Here is a 20,329-nt window from a genome sequence, read left to right on the forward strand (position 1 = left end):
CAGTGGCTTGGGTGGTTGTTGTCCTTGATGATCTTTATGGCCTTCCTGTAACATCGGGTGGTGTAGGTGTCCTGGAGGGCAGGTTGTTTGCCCCCGGTGATGCGTTGTGCAGACCTCACTACCCTCTGGAGAGCCTTACGGTTGTGGGCGGAGCAGTTGCTGTACCAGGCGGTGATACAGCCCGCCAGGATGCTCTCGATTGTGCATCTGTAGAAGTTTGTGAGTGCTTTTGGTGACAAGCCGAATTTCTTGAGCCTCCTGAGGTTGAAGAGTCGCTGCTGCGCCTTCTTCACGATGCTGTCTGTGTGGGTGGACCAATTCAGTTTGTCTGTGATGTGTATGCCGAGGAACTTAAAACTTGCTACCCTCTCCACTACTGTTCCATCGATGTGGAGCTTCTATTTACTGTTGTTGCACTGAATGGATATTCTATTTACTGTTGTTGCACTGAATGGATATTCTATTTACTGTTGTTGCACTGAATGGATATTCTATTTACTGTTGTTGCACTGAATGGATATTCTATTTACTGTTGTTGCACTGAATGGATATTCTATTTACTGTTGTTGCACTGAATGGATATTCTATTTACTGTTGTTGCACTGAATGGATATTCTACTTACTGTTGTTGCACTGAATGGATATTCTATTTACTGTTGTTGCACTGAATGGATATTCTATTTACTGTTGTTGCACTGAATAGAGCTTCTTTTTTGTTGTCTTTGTCCAAAAACACAACACTTTGGCCTTTATCTCTGCCATTCGATCTGAGTGTCGTCACTCAGGAGAACCCTGAGATGCTGCACACCTACATTGCTATTGATCAGGTAAGAAACATAGAAGTCACCTCATACAATAGTAACAGTGGTCTGTGCATGTTCCTCAGGACTCTCCAACTCTGTTCCTGGAGAGATACCCTCCTGGTTTTTGCTCCAACCCCAGATTTCAGCTTATCAACCAGTTAATTTTTAGAATCATGTGTGCTAGATTAGGGTTGGCGTGAACCTACAGGACGTTATCGCTCCAGGAACAAGGTTGGAGAGCCTTGATGTACATGCGCCCACTCATAGAATTCAGCTGTATTTTCAGAGATGGACTTTTCCCCAATACAAACAGAGGTCACTTCAATGTGCTCTTGGTTGTATGTCTCCAATGTCGTCTCTTAGTGTGTGTTGACTGTGCTTTTTGCCACAGGTGGTACTGACCCTGCAACACAGACTGAGGCAGGGGGCAAAGGGCAGGGTCCTGCAACACAGACTGAGGCAGGGGGCACAGGGCAGGGTCCTGCAACACAGACTGAGGCATGGGGCACAGGGCAGGGTCCTGCAACACAGACTGAGGCAGGGGGCACAGGGCAGGGTCCTGCAACACAGACTGAGGCAGGGGGCACAGGGCAGGGTCCTGCAACACAGACTGAGGCAGGGGGCAAAGGGCAGGGTCCCGCAACACAGACTGAGGCATGGGGCACAGGGCAGGGTCCTGCAACACAGACTGAGGCAGGGGGCACAGGGCAGGGTCCTGCAACACAGACTGAGGCATGGGGCACAGGGCAGGGTCCTGCAACACAGACTGAGGCAGGGGGCACAGGGCAGGGTCCTGCAACACAGACTGAGGCAGGGGGCACAGGGCAGGGTCCTGCAACACAGACTGAGGCAGGGGGCAAAGGGCAGGGTCCCGCAACACAGACTGAGGCATGGGGCACAGGGCAGGGTCCTGCAACACAGACTGAGGCAGGGGGCACAGGGCAGGGTCCTGCAACACAGACTGAGGCAGGGGGCACAGGGCAGGGAGCTGCTGTTCATCTGCCTGTCATGAAGAACTCAGCCGATGGCACCCTGGACTGTTGGCTCAATGGTGAGAGGTCTCAACCCAGTGGGGGGGCACGTCTACCGGAGAATGAACTGTTAACAGATCCCTTTGAATGAACTATACAATAATATATTAGCCTGACCGTACAGTTTGTACCAGTGTGTACCTGTAATGTGACACACATTTCCAATCAGTGGGACTGGACGTGTCAGAACCAGTCTTTGGGTGTGAACTGTAATGACATGGGAAACATGGAACGTTATGAATGGCTTGGCAACAATCGTTAGTAAACTGATTATGTGATGCTGTTACATGAAGAATACTCATAGGTCCATCCATGAATGCAGCTAACCTCGTTGGATCCACACTCCACAGATAACAGCCATGTGTTGAGGACATACATATGGCCAGTCCCTACTGAGGGGACATGCTGTCCAACATTCTAGCCTGCTTTCTGGTCTAACACTATACCCTGCCCCAGCAAGATGTCTGCCACACACCTGGATGTTAAACAACTGTTAACTAAATATTGTGGTTAGATGTACTTTTAGTTTGATCCTAACGTGTCGCTTTGGTGGTCTGTCTTATTGCTGACTGGCTTCATGTCTCGTGTGAATGTTATGACTGACTTGGTCGCATTCATCTCTTAACTCTGCTGGTCTCTCTCGTGTCGTTCCTCTGCTCATCTTTCATTTCCACAGGAAGTACATCGTTCCCTGAGCTCCTGTTGAAGTTGACAGCTGTGCAACCCTGTACAAGCCTTGCTTCGCCTGGGCCCTCTCCTCATGGGGACTGCAAGCTTCAGGACTGGACAACAGGCCTGTTGAAATTACCTGACCGTTGACCTCTAACCATGGTCTCTTACTTTACCTTGGTCTTGACCCAGAAGGGTCCCTCTGCCTGCACTGCTTGTTGCAGCTCACAAGAAATGGACCTGATATTATATTAAATATCATTGTAAAAGCTTTCTTGATACAGATTGTATGTCAGATGTTTTACCGTACCTGTATTCCATATAAAATAATGCAGGAAATAAAAAGTGATTTGAGACTTGTGTAAGTGACCTAGAATTTAAAGGTAACTATTAGCTAACATAGTGGATGTGGATGACCAATAACTTTCGGCATTGCACATTATCACTAGTACCCACTTCCATCTACATGTTGTTTTGGTTAACTTTCGGTGTTGTGGTGTTGCCATTTTGTATTTTTAAATGACGAGCCGTTTCAGAACAGCATGCAGTCTAGGCTGCCATCTCAGTTATCGTTATCTCAGAAAAGATGTTCTGCTCTCTCACATATTAATTCTGTTTCTGCGGTATGTGTTGGGAGGTACTGCGTGGGCTGTGGCGCAACGGAATGCATCGGCCTGAGCTGTGATCTAACACCTCTGGGAACATTCCACAGCAAAATGGAAAACATCCTGCAACAGATACCCACCTCACCCCATACCAAGCTCCGTTGACTTCTATTGGCCTTGTATATCCAAATAGCTCTGTGTCCTCCACTTGACCATGAATGGTTATACAGGCCTTTATCTGTGTCCCCAATGGTATACTGTCGGGCCCTAAAATAACTATTTAAGTGAACAGCTTTTTTTGTGGCATCTTTAGGACCAACTGACATGAAAGGTACACACAGAAGTGGCAGATGAATTGCAAACAAACCACATTCACTGGAATGCTGTCATGTGGTTGAGCGACATTAGACAGACACGCACACACAGGAAAGTATTTGATTTTGCGAGGAGGGAGAACTGTCAATGTTAACTTAGAACGGTGGAGTGGTGAAATCCAAATGTGCCTAACTAACTAATTCTATGGTCGTTTTCTATACAATATAATTGAATAGTGTTTTGGAACATGGTGTATCTGCTGTCAACAGCCAAGTGAAGTGAATAACTGCAAGTTCTCTGGGGAGGTAGCAACCAGTTCCCAAGCTGGCACAATGTGGCAGAAATAACTATTTTTTTTCTGTAGGAAGCATGAGACTGCCATTTGGTTTGTTCTTCTATGGGCATGCAGGAAATGTGTACAGAATCCACAACTTCACATTCCAAAACATCCATTCATGATATTTTACAGATCAATGGTCAACCGGAACTGTATAGAGAGCGGGTGTAGAAGTATTCATCCGTTTATGACCTTCAAAGCCGATGCCTTTAATAAGCTTGTGGGAGGGAGCAAGCGCTCTAGGGAGCGGGCTGTTTCCGCAATAAAGCATTCTAAGAATGTCATACTGGTACACACCCTCTGGTCCTGGAGGTTCCCACGTCCTAAATCAACATTGAAACAAGACCAGTATCTACATTGAAATAAGACAAAACAAACAAATGAAAAATGCTTCTTCATCCTTAATGTGTTTGTTTTGTGAAAGTTTCATTAAAACAATGTATGCAGAAAGAGAAACAATTTCCTGTTTTTAAATACATATGTATTGATTAAAGTTGTCTTAGTGCATACATATGTATATAACCTTACATCTGTGTACCAACAGACATATTTGTAATTGAAATTTTGTCAATAAATATTTGGATATTTTAACGTCAAAAGTTGTTAGTTCGTGGAGTGAGGTGGGTGTGACCAACTGCGAAAGAAAGTGTCACAGTTCAACTCCAAAGCTATGAATGACTGCAGAACTGCAAACGCCTAGTGTTCTTGTACATGAAGAGGCAGGACTGAGATACGTTAGGGACACTGCTTGGTCCGTTTTAGGACTTTTGCCAACGTCGAAATAACTTTTGGTCAACAATGAATAATTCAACCAACTTGTTCCTGTGCTCGCGCAAACCAGAAATCTCCTGCACTACTTATAATAATGGGTAAGTAGTGATTACATACGAAATAACGAAAATTGATTTGTTTTAGTTAGTGACTTGACATTTAAAAAAAATAAAGATATAACGAATATTTGACATATTAGAGTTTGAGGAAGCCATACAGAAATACTTTAATGGAAATATAAGTACATATAAGGGCCTATTAGGGTGCAATTAAATGGGTGCAAAAATACTAATTATGTACATATATTTATGGATACATTTTAACGATAACTTCCCTCTGAAATTGACATTTCGGGAAGTGAAGCAAGTTTGAAGCTGGCTGATATATATTTTTTTAATGGAGACTACGAAGCGCTCATGCGTGAAGGGACGGTTTACAAAGATAAAGGGAAGTATGCGGTGTCAGCGTGAGATAGAAGGCTTGCTTCCTGTTCCTTTTTGTATAAAAAAAACTTAAGTGTGAGACTTCAAAATCTTGTAGTCTTTGAACCGTTGGAAATCTTACAACGCCATTTGGAGAACTGCCTTATTGCGCACGTAACGCACATTTCATACTTCCATCCAAGTATGAACATAATGCGTGCTCTTTAACTACATTTATATGGGGCCAAGGTTTGTGGTGAGACTACAGTGCCGAGTCACATACTTTCATTGCGGAGTGACAAGAAGATAGGGGGCGTGAGCTAACTAGAATGCAGCACTTGTTTTACGACCCTACTACATCCCAAGTTTACTGTAGACTGACAGGTATGGTTCATTGCCACTGTATCCTATATCCAGAGTTTACTGTAGATGGACAGATATGGTTCATTGCCACTGTATCCTATATCCAGAGTTTACTGTAGACTGACAGGTATGGTTCATTGCCACTGTATCCTATATCCAGAGTTTACTGTAGACTGACAGGTATGGTTCATTGCCACTGTATCCTATATCCAGAGTTTACTGTAGATGGACAGATATGGTTCATTGCCACTGTATCCTATATCCAGAGTTTACTGTAGACTGACAGGTATGGTTCATTGCCACTGTATCCTATATCCAGAGTTTACTGTAGATGGACAGATATGGTTCATTGCCACTGTATCCTATAACCAGAGTTTACTGTAGACTGACAGGTATGGTTCATTGCCACTGTATCCTATATCCAGAGTTTACTGTTGATGGACAGATATGGTTCATCACAGATATAAACGACTGGAAGAGGTGAATGCAAACCCCCCTCTATCCCATTCACCTCTGCTCAGATTGGACAGGAGATGACAGGTTGCCGTTAGTTAAAACATTTCCAGGAGGCTTAAGCACTTCAGTGTTACATTATTCTACAACTCAAAACTCTGTATTTTCCCTAGCCTGAATAAACCAATTTTCTGTCTCAGAATTAGTACTCTGGGACTTCCCTCTCTCTCTCATATCCATTCATGTGGTTTAAGTCTGGCTCAGTTAGCTCGCTACATTCATCTGATAAACTGTGAATAGAACAGTAATTTCACAGGATAGAGGTCATGGTCCAGAAGACTGTCTATCTTTCTGTACTTGTGGAGCTCTGGTCACTGCATTGAATGAGGTATGGTAGTAGGTACCAGGCTCACCGGTTTGAGTGTGAACTGCAATGCTTCTGGGTTTTTCACGCTCAACAGTTTCCTGTGTGTATCATGAATGGTCCACCACCCAAAGGACATCCAGCCAATTTGACACAACTGTGGGAAGCATTGGAGTCAACATGGGCCAGCATCCTGTGGAACGTTTTCGAAACGCTTTCGACACCTTGTAGAGTCCATGCCCCGGCGAATTGAGGCTGTTCGGAGGGCAAAAGGGGTTCAACTCAATATTAGGAAGGCGTTCCTAATGTTTTGTGCATTCAGTGTATATGGTTAACAGTGAAGGCTTGCAACTAAAACCTAGTTTTGTAATTCAGTTTACAATGGTATCCCAGTCTGTTTTTAGTCAGAGGGACTGGTTTCCAGTAAGAACCTGACATTGTACGGCAGAAGAGAAGAGGAAGTGGTGGCTTTGACACTTGCATTCATTAAAACAACATGTGTAGTGTTGAAATGGCAGTTGGAGTCTGAACTCGTTTGGTTTTAGAATTGTGCTCCAAACTGGTATTAAGACTGGTGGGGCAATAGAGATTGTAATATTCACAACTTGAATAAAGCTAATGTTGACTGCACTGAGTTGAATTTGTCTACAGTTATGGAGAAGAGCAATAAAAAAGGATTGTCCAATAAGTATTCATAAAAGTTGATGAAGTGATAGCAGATTGAAATCCTTAAAATCATACTTCGGGAACGTACTGAAATGTATTTGAATGAAAATGTATTCAGCTCTATAAAGCTGTGAAGAGCTCATATCCACCTGGTGATGCGCCATCGGCTACATTAGGTTTTAGTGCCATCTAGTGAACATTTTGAGAGACGTTAGCTTTAGCCTTTCCACAATTTTGTAGGGTTATGTCTCTGTCTCAAGGTGGCACTGTTTTCACAATAACCATAGAAGAGGTTTTCCAATAGTGATGTGAGAGCACCTCACTATGGTCAAATAAAAATGGATAATGACACACGTTGTTGTTCCCACGAACACAAACCTTTTCTCGGTTACTAACTAAAAGGTAAATTGATACTTTAGTCCTTTCTCAAAACTGTCGATACAAGTCTAGATGAAAATGTAACTACCTTGATAGCATTTTATTGTACTGAGCCCTGTGACATTGTGTTGCAAATCTAGTAACTGGTATACCAGTATCAACATGGTAGAAACACTACAGTATGTTCAGAAGGGGTTCTTTGGTTCAGGTCAAAGGTCATCCACAAATTTTGGCTGGTTCTCATTCAGGAGAATATGGGAAGTGTGCCATGAAGTCACACCCAACATCCTTGTCTTTCTGAATGCTTCCTGCCTCCCTGCCGGACGGACTGTGGTGGGTAGGGCTAGTGAGCTGCTCTATTCTCTCTGTCCCCTCTGGGATTAGAGGATGTTGACTGGTTGTTTTGTGTCAGGTAGAAGTATTGACAGGCATTTTCTCAGCAGTGGGGAAGGAAGGGATGAGCAGTGAGAAAGTGTTTCACACTGTCGATTATTATAATGAGGACAGAGACACAGCTGTTGGCCTACGCTGGTCTAATTGTCCTGACAAGGACATTGTGTGTGTATTCAGTATGCACCTGAGGGATTTCAGTTCTCTCTTGCTGTGTGAAAAGGATCAACCAAACACATATTAGACATACAATTCTTATTGGCCAGTAATGCTGTTGGCAGGTGTGTAGTTTTACTTTAAGCTACAGACTACAGTGATGTTAAAAGGTGTTAGGGGAGACTAATGTAGACACATGGTTGACTAGGGTTGTAACCATTATGGAATTTTGGGTAACAATTAATTGTCATACAATTGACCACGGTTATTGTCATAATTATCTGTTTTTTTAATGCAAAAAGAATGCATCTGAAAATTAGCTACAATATACTTAATGAATAAAACACAGCTTTGGTGATACCCCGTTTCAAAAACGTACTTTTGGGAACTAAGCTTTTCCTCCCAACCATTCCGTTCTACTCATAAAATAATGACTAACTTTAACCTCTTCATGTTAAAATGAAAAACTGCCTTTGGGGAAACTATATTCTTGAGAGAAAAAATTATCTGAGAGGTATAGTGAAGGAGACCCTCAAATTATTCTAGCTCAGGGAGGGATGTCGACCATAAGGCTGGCACAATGACCATGGGGGAAGGGGGGGTTATGTGCTGGGATAACACTAGCACCCTGTTATGAACAACTCTCATCGTTGGTGGTCAGACACACTGCACCACCCAAATAGTACAGTAGTGTTTTTTATGTCTGGACTGTGAAGTTAGGGTTGGAGGGAAATGTAATGCATGCAGACTCACCCCCACATGTCAGACATTGAGTAATTAAGCACACAATGAAGAATCAGTCTGGGACTTGGCTGAGAACCAACTCTGTTTAGACTAGAATAGTACTAATCTTGACTCAGTTCCTTTCCTGACTCACAACTTAACCCACAACTCCTGCAGGGCTGTAGAACGGTCCTCGGCTCTGCATTTGATGTGAAATGCAGATCCGAGGACCATTCATTCAAAGTTGCCACTCTCACATCAGTCTTCCTGTAATTCCAGTGTTTTAGGTTTCCCGTGATGGAATGGCTCATTGGCTGTGTGGGTGTGTGACAGAGTATATCTGGTATATCTGGTAATATATCTGCTTCCGTAGCAACATGACTGACTCATCTAGGATTGACTCATCTCAGTTGCAAAAGGCCCTTCCTGTGTACCAGACGACAAGCACATTTACAGAAGTACAGAAATAGCTCCTTCTCAAGCCACAAAAAAATTGTTTTTAATTCGTCAAAAGGAGCCTCTTACAAATAGCATGCTTGTGTAATTTGACAGTTAAAAAAATATATATATTCGGTACCAGTCAAAAGTTTGGACACACCTACTTATTCAAGGGTTTTTCTTTATTTTTACAATTTACTCTATTGTAGAATAATAGTGAAGACATAACAACTATGAAATAACACATATGGAATCATGTGGTAACCAAAATAGTGTTTAAAACAAAAAGAAAATAAATGTTTGATTTTAGATTCTTCAAAGTAGCCACCCTTCGCCTTGACGACTGCTTTGCACACGCTTGGCATCCTCTCAACCAATTTCATGAGGTAGTCACCTGGAATGCATTTAAATTAACAGGTGTGCCTTGTTAAAAGTACATTTGTGGAATTTCTCTAATTAATGTGTTTGAGGCAATCAGTTGTGTTGTGACAAGGTAGGGGTGGTATACAGAAGATAGCCCTCTTTGGTAAAATACCAAGTCCACATTATAGCAAGAACAGCTCAAATAAACAAAGAGAAATTACAGTCCATCATTACTTTAAGACATTAAGGTCAGTCAATCCGGAACATTTCAAGAACTATGAAAGTTTCTTCAAGTGCAGTCGCAAAACCCATCAAGAGCTATGATGAAACTTGCTCTCATGAGGACCACCACAGGAAAGGGAGTTACCTCTGCTGCAGAGGATAAGTTCATTAGAGTTACAAGCCTCAGAAATTGCAGCCCAAATAAATGCTTCACAGAGTTCAAGTAACAGACACGTCAACATCAGCTGTTCAGAGGAGACTGTGTGAATCAGGCCTTCGTGGTTGAATTGCTGCAAAGAAACCACTACTAAAGGTCACCAATAAGAAGAAGACGAGACTTGCTTGGGCCAAGAAACACCAGCAATGGGCATTACACCGGTGGAAATCTGTCCTTTGGTCTGATGAGTCCAAATTGGAGATTTTTGGTTCCAACCACCATGTCTTTTTTAGACGCAGGGTAGGTGAACGGATAATCTCCGCATGTGTGGTTCCCACCGTGAAGCATTGAGGAGGAGGTGTGATGGTGTGGGGGTGCTTTGCTGATGACACTATCTGTGATTTATTTAGAATTCAAGGCACACTTAACCAGCATGGCAACCACAGCATTCTGCAGCGATACGCCATCCCATCTGGTTTGCGCTTAGTGGGACTACCATTTGTTTTTCAACAGGACAATGACCCAACACACCTCCAGGCTGTGTAAGGGCTATTTGACCAAGAAGGAGAGTGATGGATTGCTGCATCAGATGACCTGGCCTCCACAATCACCAGACCTGGTTTGGGATGAGTTGAACCGCAGAGTGAAGGAAAAGCAGCCAACAAGTGCTCAGCATATGTGGGAAATCCTTGAAGACTGTTGGAAAAGCATTCCAGGTGAAGCTGGTTGAGAGAATGCCAAGAGTATGCAAAGCTGTCATCAAGGCAAAGGGTGGATACTTTGAAGAATCTAAAATCTAAAATATATTTTGATTTGTTTAACTTGTTATGGCTGCAATCCCGTTAACGGGATAATTGTCATCAACAACCGCTGAATAGCATAGTTCTACATTCAATAAATATTTAAAAAAATATTTATATTCGTGAAATCACAAGTGCAATATAGGAAAACGCAGCGTAGCCTTTTGTTAATCCACCTGTTTGTGCTTTACAGCGAAAGCAATCCAAGCGTTTGTGTAAGTTTATTGATCGCTCGATAAAACATTAAGTACACTTAGCATCAAGTAGCTCGGTCACGAAAATCAGAAAAAGCAATCAAATTATTAGTTTACCTTGCATGATCTTCGGATGTTTTCACTCACGAGACTCAAGGTTACACAATAAATGTTCCTTTTGTTCCATAAAGATTATTTTTATATCCAAAATACCTCCGTTTATTTGGCGCGTTATGTTCAGAAATCCACAGGAAAGAGCGGTCATGACAACGCAGACATATTCCAAATAGTTTCCGTAATGTCCACAGAAACATGTCAAATGTTTTTCATAATTAATCCTCAGGTTGTTTTTAAAAGATATAATTGATAATATATCAACCGCAACGGTCTTGTTCAGTAGGAGAGGGAACGGCAATGTCTGCCCAAACTCTGTTGCGCGAGCAAAACTCATGCGAACACTTGATGCGATGTTATTGTTCTGGCTCATTTTTCAAAATAAAAGCCTGAAACTATGTCTGAAGACTGTTGACACCTTGAGGAAGCGATAGGAAAAGGAATCTGGTTGATATCCCTTTAAATGGAGCAAAGGGAGGCTATGGAACATGGAGTTTTCAAAATAGAAGCCACTTCCTGGTTTGATATTCCTTAGGTTTTCGCCTGCAATATCAGTTCCGTTATACTCACAGACAATATTTTGTCAGTTTTGGAAACTTTAGAGTGTTTTCCATCCAATACTAATACTAATATGTGTATATTAGCAACTGAGTCTGAGGAGCTGGCCGTTTACAATGGGCACCTTTCCATTCAAGCTTCTCAATACTGCCCCTGCGGCCACTTTTTTGGTTACTACATGATTCCATATGTGTTATTTCATAGTTTTATGTCTTCACTATTATTCTACAATGTAGAAAATAGTAAAAATAAAGAAACCCTTGAGTGAGTAGCTGTGACCAAACATTTGACTGGTACAGTCTATATACACTGCTCAAAAAAATAAAGGGAACACTTAAACAACAGAATGTAACTCCAAGTCAATCACACTTCTGTGAAATCAAACTGTCCACTTAGGAAGTAACACTGATTGACAATACATTTCACATGCTGTTGTGCAAATGGAATAGACAACAGGTGGAAATTATAGGCAATTAGCAAGACACCCCCAATAAAGGAGTGGTTCTGCAGGTGGTGACCTAAGACCACTTCTCAGTTCCTATGCTTCCTGGCTGATGTTTTGGTCACTTTTGAATGCTGGCGGTTCTTTCACTCTAGTGGTAGCATGAGACGGAGTCTACAACCCACACAAGTGGCTCAGGTAGTGCAGCTCATCCAGGATGGAACATCAATGCGAGCTGTGGCAAGAAGGTTTGCTGTGTCTGTCAGTGTAGTGTCCAGAGCATGGAGGCGCTACCAGGAGACAGGCCACTACATAAGGAGACATGGAGGAGGCCGTAGGAGGCCAACCACACAGCAGCAGGACCGCTCCCTCCGCCTTTGTGCATGGAGGAGCAGGAGGAGCACTGCCAGAGCCCTGCAAAATAACCTCCAGCAGGCCACAAATGTGCATGTGTCTGCTCAAACGGTCAGAAACAGACTCCATGAGGGTGATATGAGGGCCCAACATCCACAGGTGGGGGTTGTGCTTACAGCCCAACAGCGTGCAGGACGTTTGGCATTTGCCAGAGAACACCATAATTGGCAAATTCGCCACTGGCGCCCTGTGCTCTTCACAGATGAAAGCAGGTTCACGCTGGGCACATGTGACAGACGTGACAGTCTGGAGACGCCGTGGAGAACGTTCTGCTGCCTGCAACATCCTCCAGCATGACCGGTTTGGCGGTGGGTCAGTCATGGTGTGGGGTGGCATTTCTTTGGGGGGCCGCACAGCCCTCCATGTGCTCGCCAGAGGTAGCCTGACTGCCATTAGATACCGAGATGAGATCCTCAGACCCCTTGTGAGACCATATGCTGGTGCGGTTTGCCCTGGGTTCCTCCTAATGCAAGATAATGCTAGACCTCATGTGCCTGGAGTGTGTCAGCAGTTCCTGTAAGAGGAAGGCATTGATGCTATGGACTGGCCCGTCCGTTCCCCAATTTTTGTGTGATTTTGTTGTCAGCACATTCAACTATGTAAAGAAATAAGTATTTAACAAGAATATTTCATTCATTCAGATCTAGGATGTGTTATTTTAGTGTTCCGTTTATTTTTTGGAGCAGTGTATATTCCTGCACATCAGGAAATGCAAACTTATAGTGTATTCAAGGTTGAAAAAGGCTTCTACAGTTTCCACTTTACAATTTCAGACTTGATTTGCACATACACAAATGTCCATGAATTATAATCCACACTGTATTTCACATTTTCCTGTTGCTGCAGGTGTATTTTTTGTCTGTGAGAAACTGGTCAAATGAAGATCACATATCTGTATGTGACTTTACATAAGCTCATCCATGACAGAGCAATATCTATTGAAACACAGGATTCACCATGCACATATCTTAAGAGACCAGAAACAACAGGGATATGAGTCAACAGTTAGATTCTGTGGTGAGATGACTGTGTAGAGTGACATTCTGGATATCTTTGTCTTATTGGCATGGGTATTGGTTAGAGACTACAATCATGCACTCAAAATGTCCACCTTATATCTGCTAGTGGTAGAATGCCAGGTATGTTTTTATGAGTTCTCTTCCTTTCTAGAATCATTTCTGGTGTAAGGTGATTAGTGCAACAACAGTAATCAGATCACAACCCTTTCTGTTGAATTAGAAGTCAGCATTTAAAAAAGGTTCACATTGACTTGAGTGGAAACAGCCAAACCCCAATTAAGAAGGATTATTTGGGGGTGACCCACTACACGCAGCAACACTGAGCAATTTAATATATAATAATATATGCCATATCCTCCATTCTACGTACACGCAGCAACACTGAGCAAGCATTTCTCAGTCATAATGTCTCTAAAGTTTCCCTTTGATGTGTAAAATATACTTCTTTGTACACATACACTGAGTGTACACAACATTCTGAACGGCTGCTCTTTCCATGACATAGACTAACCAGGTGAAAGATATGATACTTTTTAAAATCTACTTCAACCAGTGTAGATGAAGGGGAGGAGACAGGTGTGAATGATTTTTAAGCCTTGAGACATGGATTGTGTATGTGTGCCATTCAGAGGGTAAATGGGAAAGGCAAAAGATTTAAGTGCCTTTGAACGGGGTATGGTAGTAGGTTCCAGGTGCACCGGTTTGTGGCAAGAACTGCAACGCTGCTGGGTTTTTCACACTCAACAGTTTCCCGCGTGTTTCAAAAATAGTCCACCACCCAAAGGACATCCAGCCAACTTGACACAACTGTGGGAAGCATTGGAGTCAACATGGGCCAGCAGCCCTGTGGAATGATTTCGACACCTTGTAGAGTCTTTACCCAGAAAAATTGAGGCTGTTCTGAGGGCAAATTGGGGGGGGGTCTGATTAAAACAAGCCATGGCAGGGTTCTGTCCTGTATGTGTTAATATACTGTAGCCTGTGTGTGTGGAATGTTACGTCCACCAGCGTGGGAACTGCAGCAGAGGAAGTGTCTGTTTACAAAGGAGCTCCTCAGTTCCCATGGACCCCTCTGGAGGAGAGCCTGGAGGGTTGATCAGCCGCACTGGCCTGGGATACTGATGTATAAGATGACCAGAGTGTCAGTAGTCTGTGATATGGATGTATAACATGACCAGAGTGTCAGTAGTCTGTGATACTGATGTATAACATAACCAGAGTGTCAGTAGTCTGTGATACTGATGTATAACATAACCAGAGTGTCAGTAGTCTGTGATATGGATGTATAACATGACCAGAGTGTCAGTAGTCTGTGATACTGATGTATAACATAACCAGAGTGTCAGTAGTCTGTGATATTGATGTGTAACATAACCAAATCATCAATGGTCTGGGATACTGATGAATAATGGCCAAAGAGTCAATCTCCTCCTGTACTCTACTATCATGAGACACTAGTATGAGGTTATCGCTACGACGGAGGCAGTATACGCACACACACACACACATGCACACACACACACACACACACACACACACACACACACACACACACACACACACACACACACACACACACACACACACACACACACACACACACACACACACACACACACACACACACACACACACACACACACACACACACACACAGAGATGTCCAATTCAGAGGTCAATTTCATATCACATCCAACCCCCACAGTTTGGGAACACACACTCCCACACCCAACCTTCCCGGGGTTCATTGTGGGATCCTGAGAACTTGACCAGTCATTAGGGGAGTTATGACAGGCATGCAGAGATGGGAAGTGGTGGTTTTGGTGACTCAGCTAAGGCATGAGCGAATCTGTTCTGCTAGCTGCTCACTCTGTTTTTTCTCTCTCCAGCGTATCTGGATATCTGTGGTGCACCTGGTTGGGGGTGCTGTGTGACTGGGGCATTCAACTATGTGTGGGCAGGGAAAGGGTTTCACTCAGTGTGATGAAACTGGCCAATTTCTGATGGATGGAGTCTGTCTGTTGTTCTTTGTGTTCAGAGGGTTTGGGTTCTGAAGAGGACCAGGAGTGAGTGAATGGTAAGCATATGCTGGGTCATCCATGTTCGAGTGTCGTTTGTGTTGTCAATGTCTTTAGTGTCTGATGCTGTTCCTACTATCACAGGGTGTAAAGACATGCAACTTTGTGGAAACATTGAGACCTGATGAGAAATAGAAACGGATCAGTCATGGACGTTGGCTCGGTTAAATTACATAGAAATCAGATGGATGTACATAGGCACATTACCATTTCAAATGATTGAGCTAATGTGTGAGTTGTAATGTATGCTGCCTGCCAAACGGAAGCACACATTGTATGCATTTGGAAGACTTACAATAACTTAGAGTTACTGGACCAACATGGCATAATGTATTGATCGGAGCTGACTTTGAATTGAGGACTGTTGTCTCCTGGCATGTTTCACATGTACAGTAGCCTACTTTTTAAGAAGTCTCTACAATGAAAGAGATTGGAACCTAGTTTCATTTCTATATACTGTTGCGCTTCTTGTTAGGCTGTAGTCACCATCCTGTTCTGAACATGCCCAATGAATCAGTAATAGGCATATTGAAAGCAGAAGTGGAATCCATTTTATTTAACACTTGACATGATCACCTAAATGTGTCCATGACCAAGATATGGTTCCTCTTCTACTCAGTCCGTTTTGTTGTATAATCAAGAACACGTGAAACATGCACAGTCTTTAAAGGTCAAATGCAGCCGTTTTTATCTCGATATCAAATAATTCTGGGTAACAATTAAGTACCCACTGGGCACACCACGTCATTTCAACGTAGAGATTTGTCTGATATTTGATTGTGACGTTGATCAATGAGATTTCAACCTTTAGTCGCCCACTCAAAAAGACAGACAGAAGTTTGTTCAATTCCATCTAAAAGTAGTTTTAAGTCGCAATACAGTGTCAGATATGTTGTATTAATTAAACAACTTCATGTGTTATCACTGAACTTCATCTAATAGCACAACCAAATTACCTGGAGTGCTGTTGAGATTACATTAAGAGTACATGGTGCAAGTGATGCCTGCTGTTGGAGTTTCTGAGCAGATCATTAGAGCAATTGTGATGCTCTCCACAGACCTGTGACCTTTGCATGTTATCTGGAACATGATTACATAAGAAGACATTTATAGTTACAGGAGGCCAACCTCAAAATGTGGCCGTGGAAGTGAATAACTACTGTTACATTAGTTTATAAGATAGCCTTAACTTTAGGCTATTCACTGTGTAATAAACATAGTATTGAATTGTGTTTGGTTGACAATGCAGCATTTAAAGGATATCTAACGCTTGTATAGTTTCATCTGAGCCACTGGCTTAATCCTATTCTTTAATTTGTATTTTTGGATTAGTTGAACATGTGAATCCAACACATCATCTGTTAACTTGTTAATAGGCTATTCACTGTATTGCAAAAGTTTCATTGAGTTGTGTTAGGTTGTCAATGCAACCAAATATCAACATTGAAAGAAGATGTGTCTTTTGTACCACTGACTTCGTCTGGCTGTAATTCCAGTTTGTCTACAAATCAAATCAAATCAAATCAAATTTATTTATATAGCCCTTCGTACATCAGCTGATATCTCAAAGTGCTGTACAGAAACCCAGCCTAAAACCCCAAACAGCAAACAATGCAGGTGTAAAAGCATTCATATACAAATGAATCATTGATATGTTGGATTCAATGTTGTATTCAAAATGAAGAGTAGGATTAAGCCAGTGGCTCAGATGAAACTATCCAAGCATTAGATATCCTTTAACGTCTGTGTTGTCAACCAAACACAATTCAATCATAGGTTTGTTATACACTAATACAGAATAGGACTAAATCAAATCAAGCTTTAAATTCGATTTTTGGTTGAGATGAAGACGTGAATCCAACATGTGAATGATTAATTTGTAGACAAAACTGTAATTAAAGCCAGATTAAGTTAGTGGCACAGATGGAACTATTCAAACAGAAGATCTCCTTCAAATGTTGATACCATTCAATATCCGGTTTGTCCACAAATGTATAATTGACATGTTGGATTCTCGTCTCCATCTCAACCAAAAAGCTAAGCTAAATAATAGGACTAAATCTAGTGTAGTTAAACTTGGTCTACTTTTAGTTGAACCCTAGGTTGAATTTAAACAAAAGCTGTTGATGACAGCAAAGGCATCATTGATGGTATATGACTTATAAATTATATTTACATTTAATTTGCTCTGTTAAACCTACCTTTCGAAATGACTTTGATAGCAACAGTGAATCTATTGAATTTTTAAGTGGGGGATTCTCAACAGTCATTCTCACAATATCACATTGGTAGTAGTCAGTTACAAATATAAAAGCTAAGCAGGGCTGGGCTTGGTTAAAACCCTGGATGGGAGACCAAATAGCTGTAGGAGGTGCTGCCCAGCCTATAATATTTTTTGCTTTTGATAGTGCATATAACATTGAAGTTCTGACGTTGTTTCAAATGTGAAAATTCAACATATTTTATACAAGGTTTGTCTATGTTGAAAATTGGTTACAACGATTACTTAATTCTGTGGTAATTCTGTGGACTTTTTTCAAATCCAATGTATTTTCCACGCAGATTCCATATCACAATACGTTGACAAATGACGTTGAAACAATATTGATTTAACCACTTTGTGCCCAGTGGGTATTTTACTGTGATTCTTTTTTTAACCTTTTTGATTGAAAACAAACAAAAATTGCTTCTTAGCAAGACACATTTCTCAAGCAATCATTTTTCTATGACTGTCTGGGAGTGGTCTGAGTGGTGAGGGGAAACCTAAAAACGGGCTTTTTTGGCAGAGAGCTTTGGAACTCTCTTTGTTATTGGTCTATTAACTAATTTACCACCTGGTGATGTCTGCACAAACTGGAATTAAAGCCAGACTGTTTTTGACTGCACTGGGCCTTAAAACAAATGCACCTCATTGGTTGTTTGCTAGATTGATTAACCTAAGGTTTTCTTTAAGGCATAGTATAATAAAATCCCCCATAATATATATATAGTACACATATTTCTAATGGAAAACTTTAGTTTAGTGCAAGGAAGTATATAACGATAGAGTCACACTTTATAACCCAAATCAGATGGTTAAGCTTTTAGTTGAAGTGGGAAGGATTCTTGGCTGAGGTGTTTTCTGTGATATATGGGTCTCTATGGGTAAGAGAATCCCCCACCCTCATTCTGGTTCCGCTCATACTGCACCCATTTACTGTAAATGGAGCGTCTGTTGTGTTGTGTGGTGGGCGTCTGTGAAGTGCTGGTAGTTTCTGTATTATGACTAGGGTACACACCAAAAGCAGTGCAGAGTGGGTAGGTGAGTGTGGGAGGCTATGTCTGAAATTACTTAGCATTCTGTTACTGGGCAGAAAAAGGAGGCCCCCATGAAATCTGCTTGCCAAGAACAATGGAAGATCTTAATTTGATCACTCCTTTGTCGCTAGGAATTTTCCTACAGATGAACTTCATTATTTACATAAATTCACTGAAAACCCGGTACTATAACACAGTTCTATTGACAATATTGCGTTTTTCATGTAGCCTAATTTTGTCAGCTTATAGCCTAACCATTGATCAAGCAACTTTATGAACTAAAGGGTTCTTTGGTTGTCCCCATAGTATCCTATTTGGAAAGGGTTTTACATGGAACTCAAAAGGGTTCTACCTGGAACCAAAACAAGTTTCTTCAAAGGGTTCCCCTATGGGGACAGCTGAAGAACCATTTTAAGTTGTAAATAGCACCTTTTTTTCTAAGAGTGTAAACATTCAAATCCTGTTGCTGCCGGATTCTTTTGCTATAACATTACTGGTCTAATTAAGATCATACATTTGTATAGCTACTAGTCAATTAGATTAGTACATTTTGTGATATGACAATCCTTTAATTTGAAGGTAGATGAAGTTTTGTATTACACACTCATAGCAATTTAGTAATTGCTTTGTAATTGCATAGAATGGAGTTGAGTAGTTTTTGAAATAAGGATTTGTCTTGAAATGTAAGCATATGTGGGTTAGTATATTTCTGTTTAGTAGATTTTAAATGGCACAAGTATTTATGCTAGAGGTTAGATACAGTATTTCTTAGCAACCTTAGCAGATGTAAGAGGTCTCTGTGTAATGCGCATCTCAACATTACTTTGAATAACTTGTCAGTTATCCCGTTGTGTGGGTTTTGGTTATAATTTGTGTCTTCTTTTAGAGTGGGAGGTTTTGATTCCTTGTATAGATGATGTCAGATAGAAGATGCATAAATGTCAAGTTAATGTCACTGATGAATATGAGTAGCAGTAGCCTAGTGTCTGGGTCCTGAGTGAAATGAGAGTCGTCATGAGTTCTGATCTGAACTCAATGATTAATACCTAAACAATGAGTAGTGAAGATAATAATAATAATAATATTATATTTATTAGTGAAGAACTTTTCAGTACAAATTCATGTGTTTGTATGTAGTTAGATTCAGCAGACTTCTTCATCAAATACAGGGGAAAGTGTGTGAACAGGGGAAAGTGTGTGAACAGGGGAAAGTGTGTGAACAGGGGAAAGTGTGTGAACAGGGGAAAGTGTGTGTACAAGTGGAAAGTGTGTGTACTGTGGAAAGTGTGTGTAGAGGGGAATGTGTGTGTACAGGGGACTGTGTGTTTACAGGGGACTGTGTGTGTACAGGGGACTGTGTGTGTACAGGGGACTGTGTGTGTACAGGGGACTGTGTGTGTACAGGGGACTGTGTGTGTACAGGGGAATTTGTGTGTAGAGGGGAATGTGTGTGTACAGGGGACTGTGTGTGTACAGGGGACTGTGTGTGTACAGGGGACTGTGTGTGTACAGGGGAATGTGTGTGTACAGGGGAATGTGTGTGTAGAGGGGAATGTGTGTGTAGAGGGGAATGTGTGTGTAGAGGGGAATGTGTGTGTACAGGGGAAAGTTTGTGTACGGAGAAATGTGTGTGTAGAGGGGAATGTGTGTGTACAGGGGAAAGTTTGTGTACGGAGAAATGTGTGTGAAGAGGGGAATGTGTGTGTACAGAAGAATGTGTGTGTAGAGGGGGATGTGTGTGTACAGGGGAATGTGTGTGTACAGGGGAATGTGTGTGTAGAGGGGGA

The 20,329-nt window shown here is 41.8% G+C and overlaps 1 protein-coding gene and 1 long non-coding RNA gene across 3 annotated transcripts in view; both read left to right on the forward strand.

Moving 5' to 3' along the window:
- Positions 1 to 268: 268 nt before the first annotated feature.
- Positions 269 to 2,863, forward strand: LOC124041158. Its single transcript, XM_046358399.1, has 3 exons — positions 269 to 827; positions 1,195 to 1,854; positions 2,511 to 2,863. Exons 1-2 carry the CDS (start codon positions 669 to 671, stop codon positions 1,813 to 1,815), a joined length of 780 nt encoding a protein of 259 aa, XP_046214355.1. The 5' UTR covers positions 269 to 668; the 3' UTR covers positions 1,816 to 1,854; positions 2,511 to 2,863.
- Positions 2,864 to 4,421: 1,558 nt separating this feature from the next.
- The window catches only part of LOC124041161, a 37,774-nt gene continuing 21,866 nt past the window's right edge, over positions 4,422 to 20,329 (forward strand). For both annotated transcript variants that reach the window (XR_006839886.1, XR_006839887.1), the window contains exon 1: positions 4,422 to 4,629. This is a non-coding gene — a long non-coding RNA (uncharacterized LOC124041161). The remainder of the gene's footprint in view (positions 4,630 to 20,329) is intronic.

The sequence above is a fragment of the Oncorhynchus gorbuscha genome, linkage group LG08, assembly GCF_021184085.1.
Source record: "Oncorhynchus gorbuscha isolate QuinsamMale2020 ecotype Even-year linkage group LG08, OgorEven_v1.0, whole genome shotgun sequence".
Taxonomy (NCBI): domain Eukaryota; kingdom Metazoa; phylum Chordata; class Actinopteri; order Salmoniformes; family Salmonidae; genus Oncorhynchus; species Oncorhynchus gorbuscha.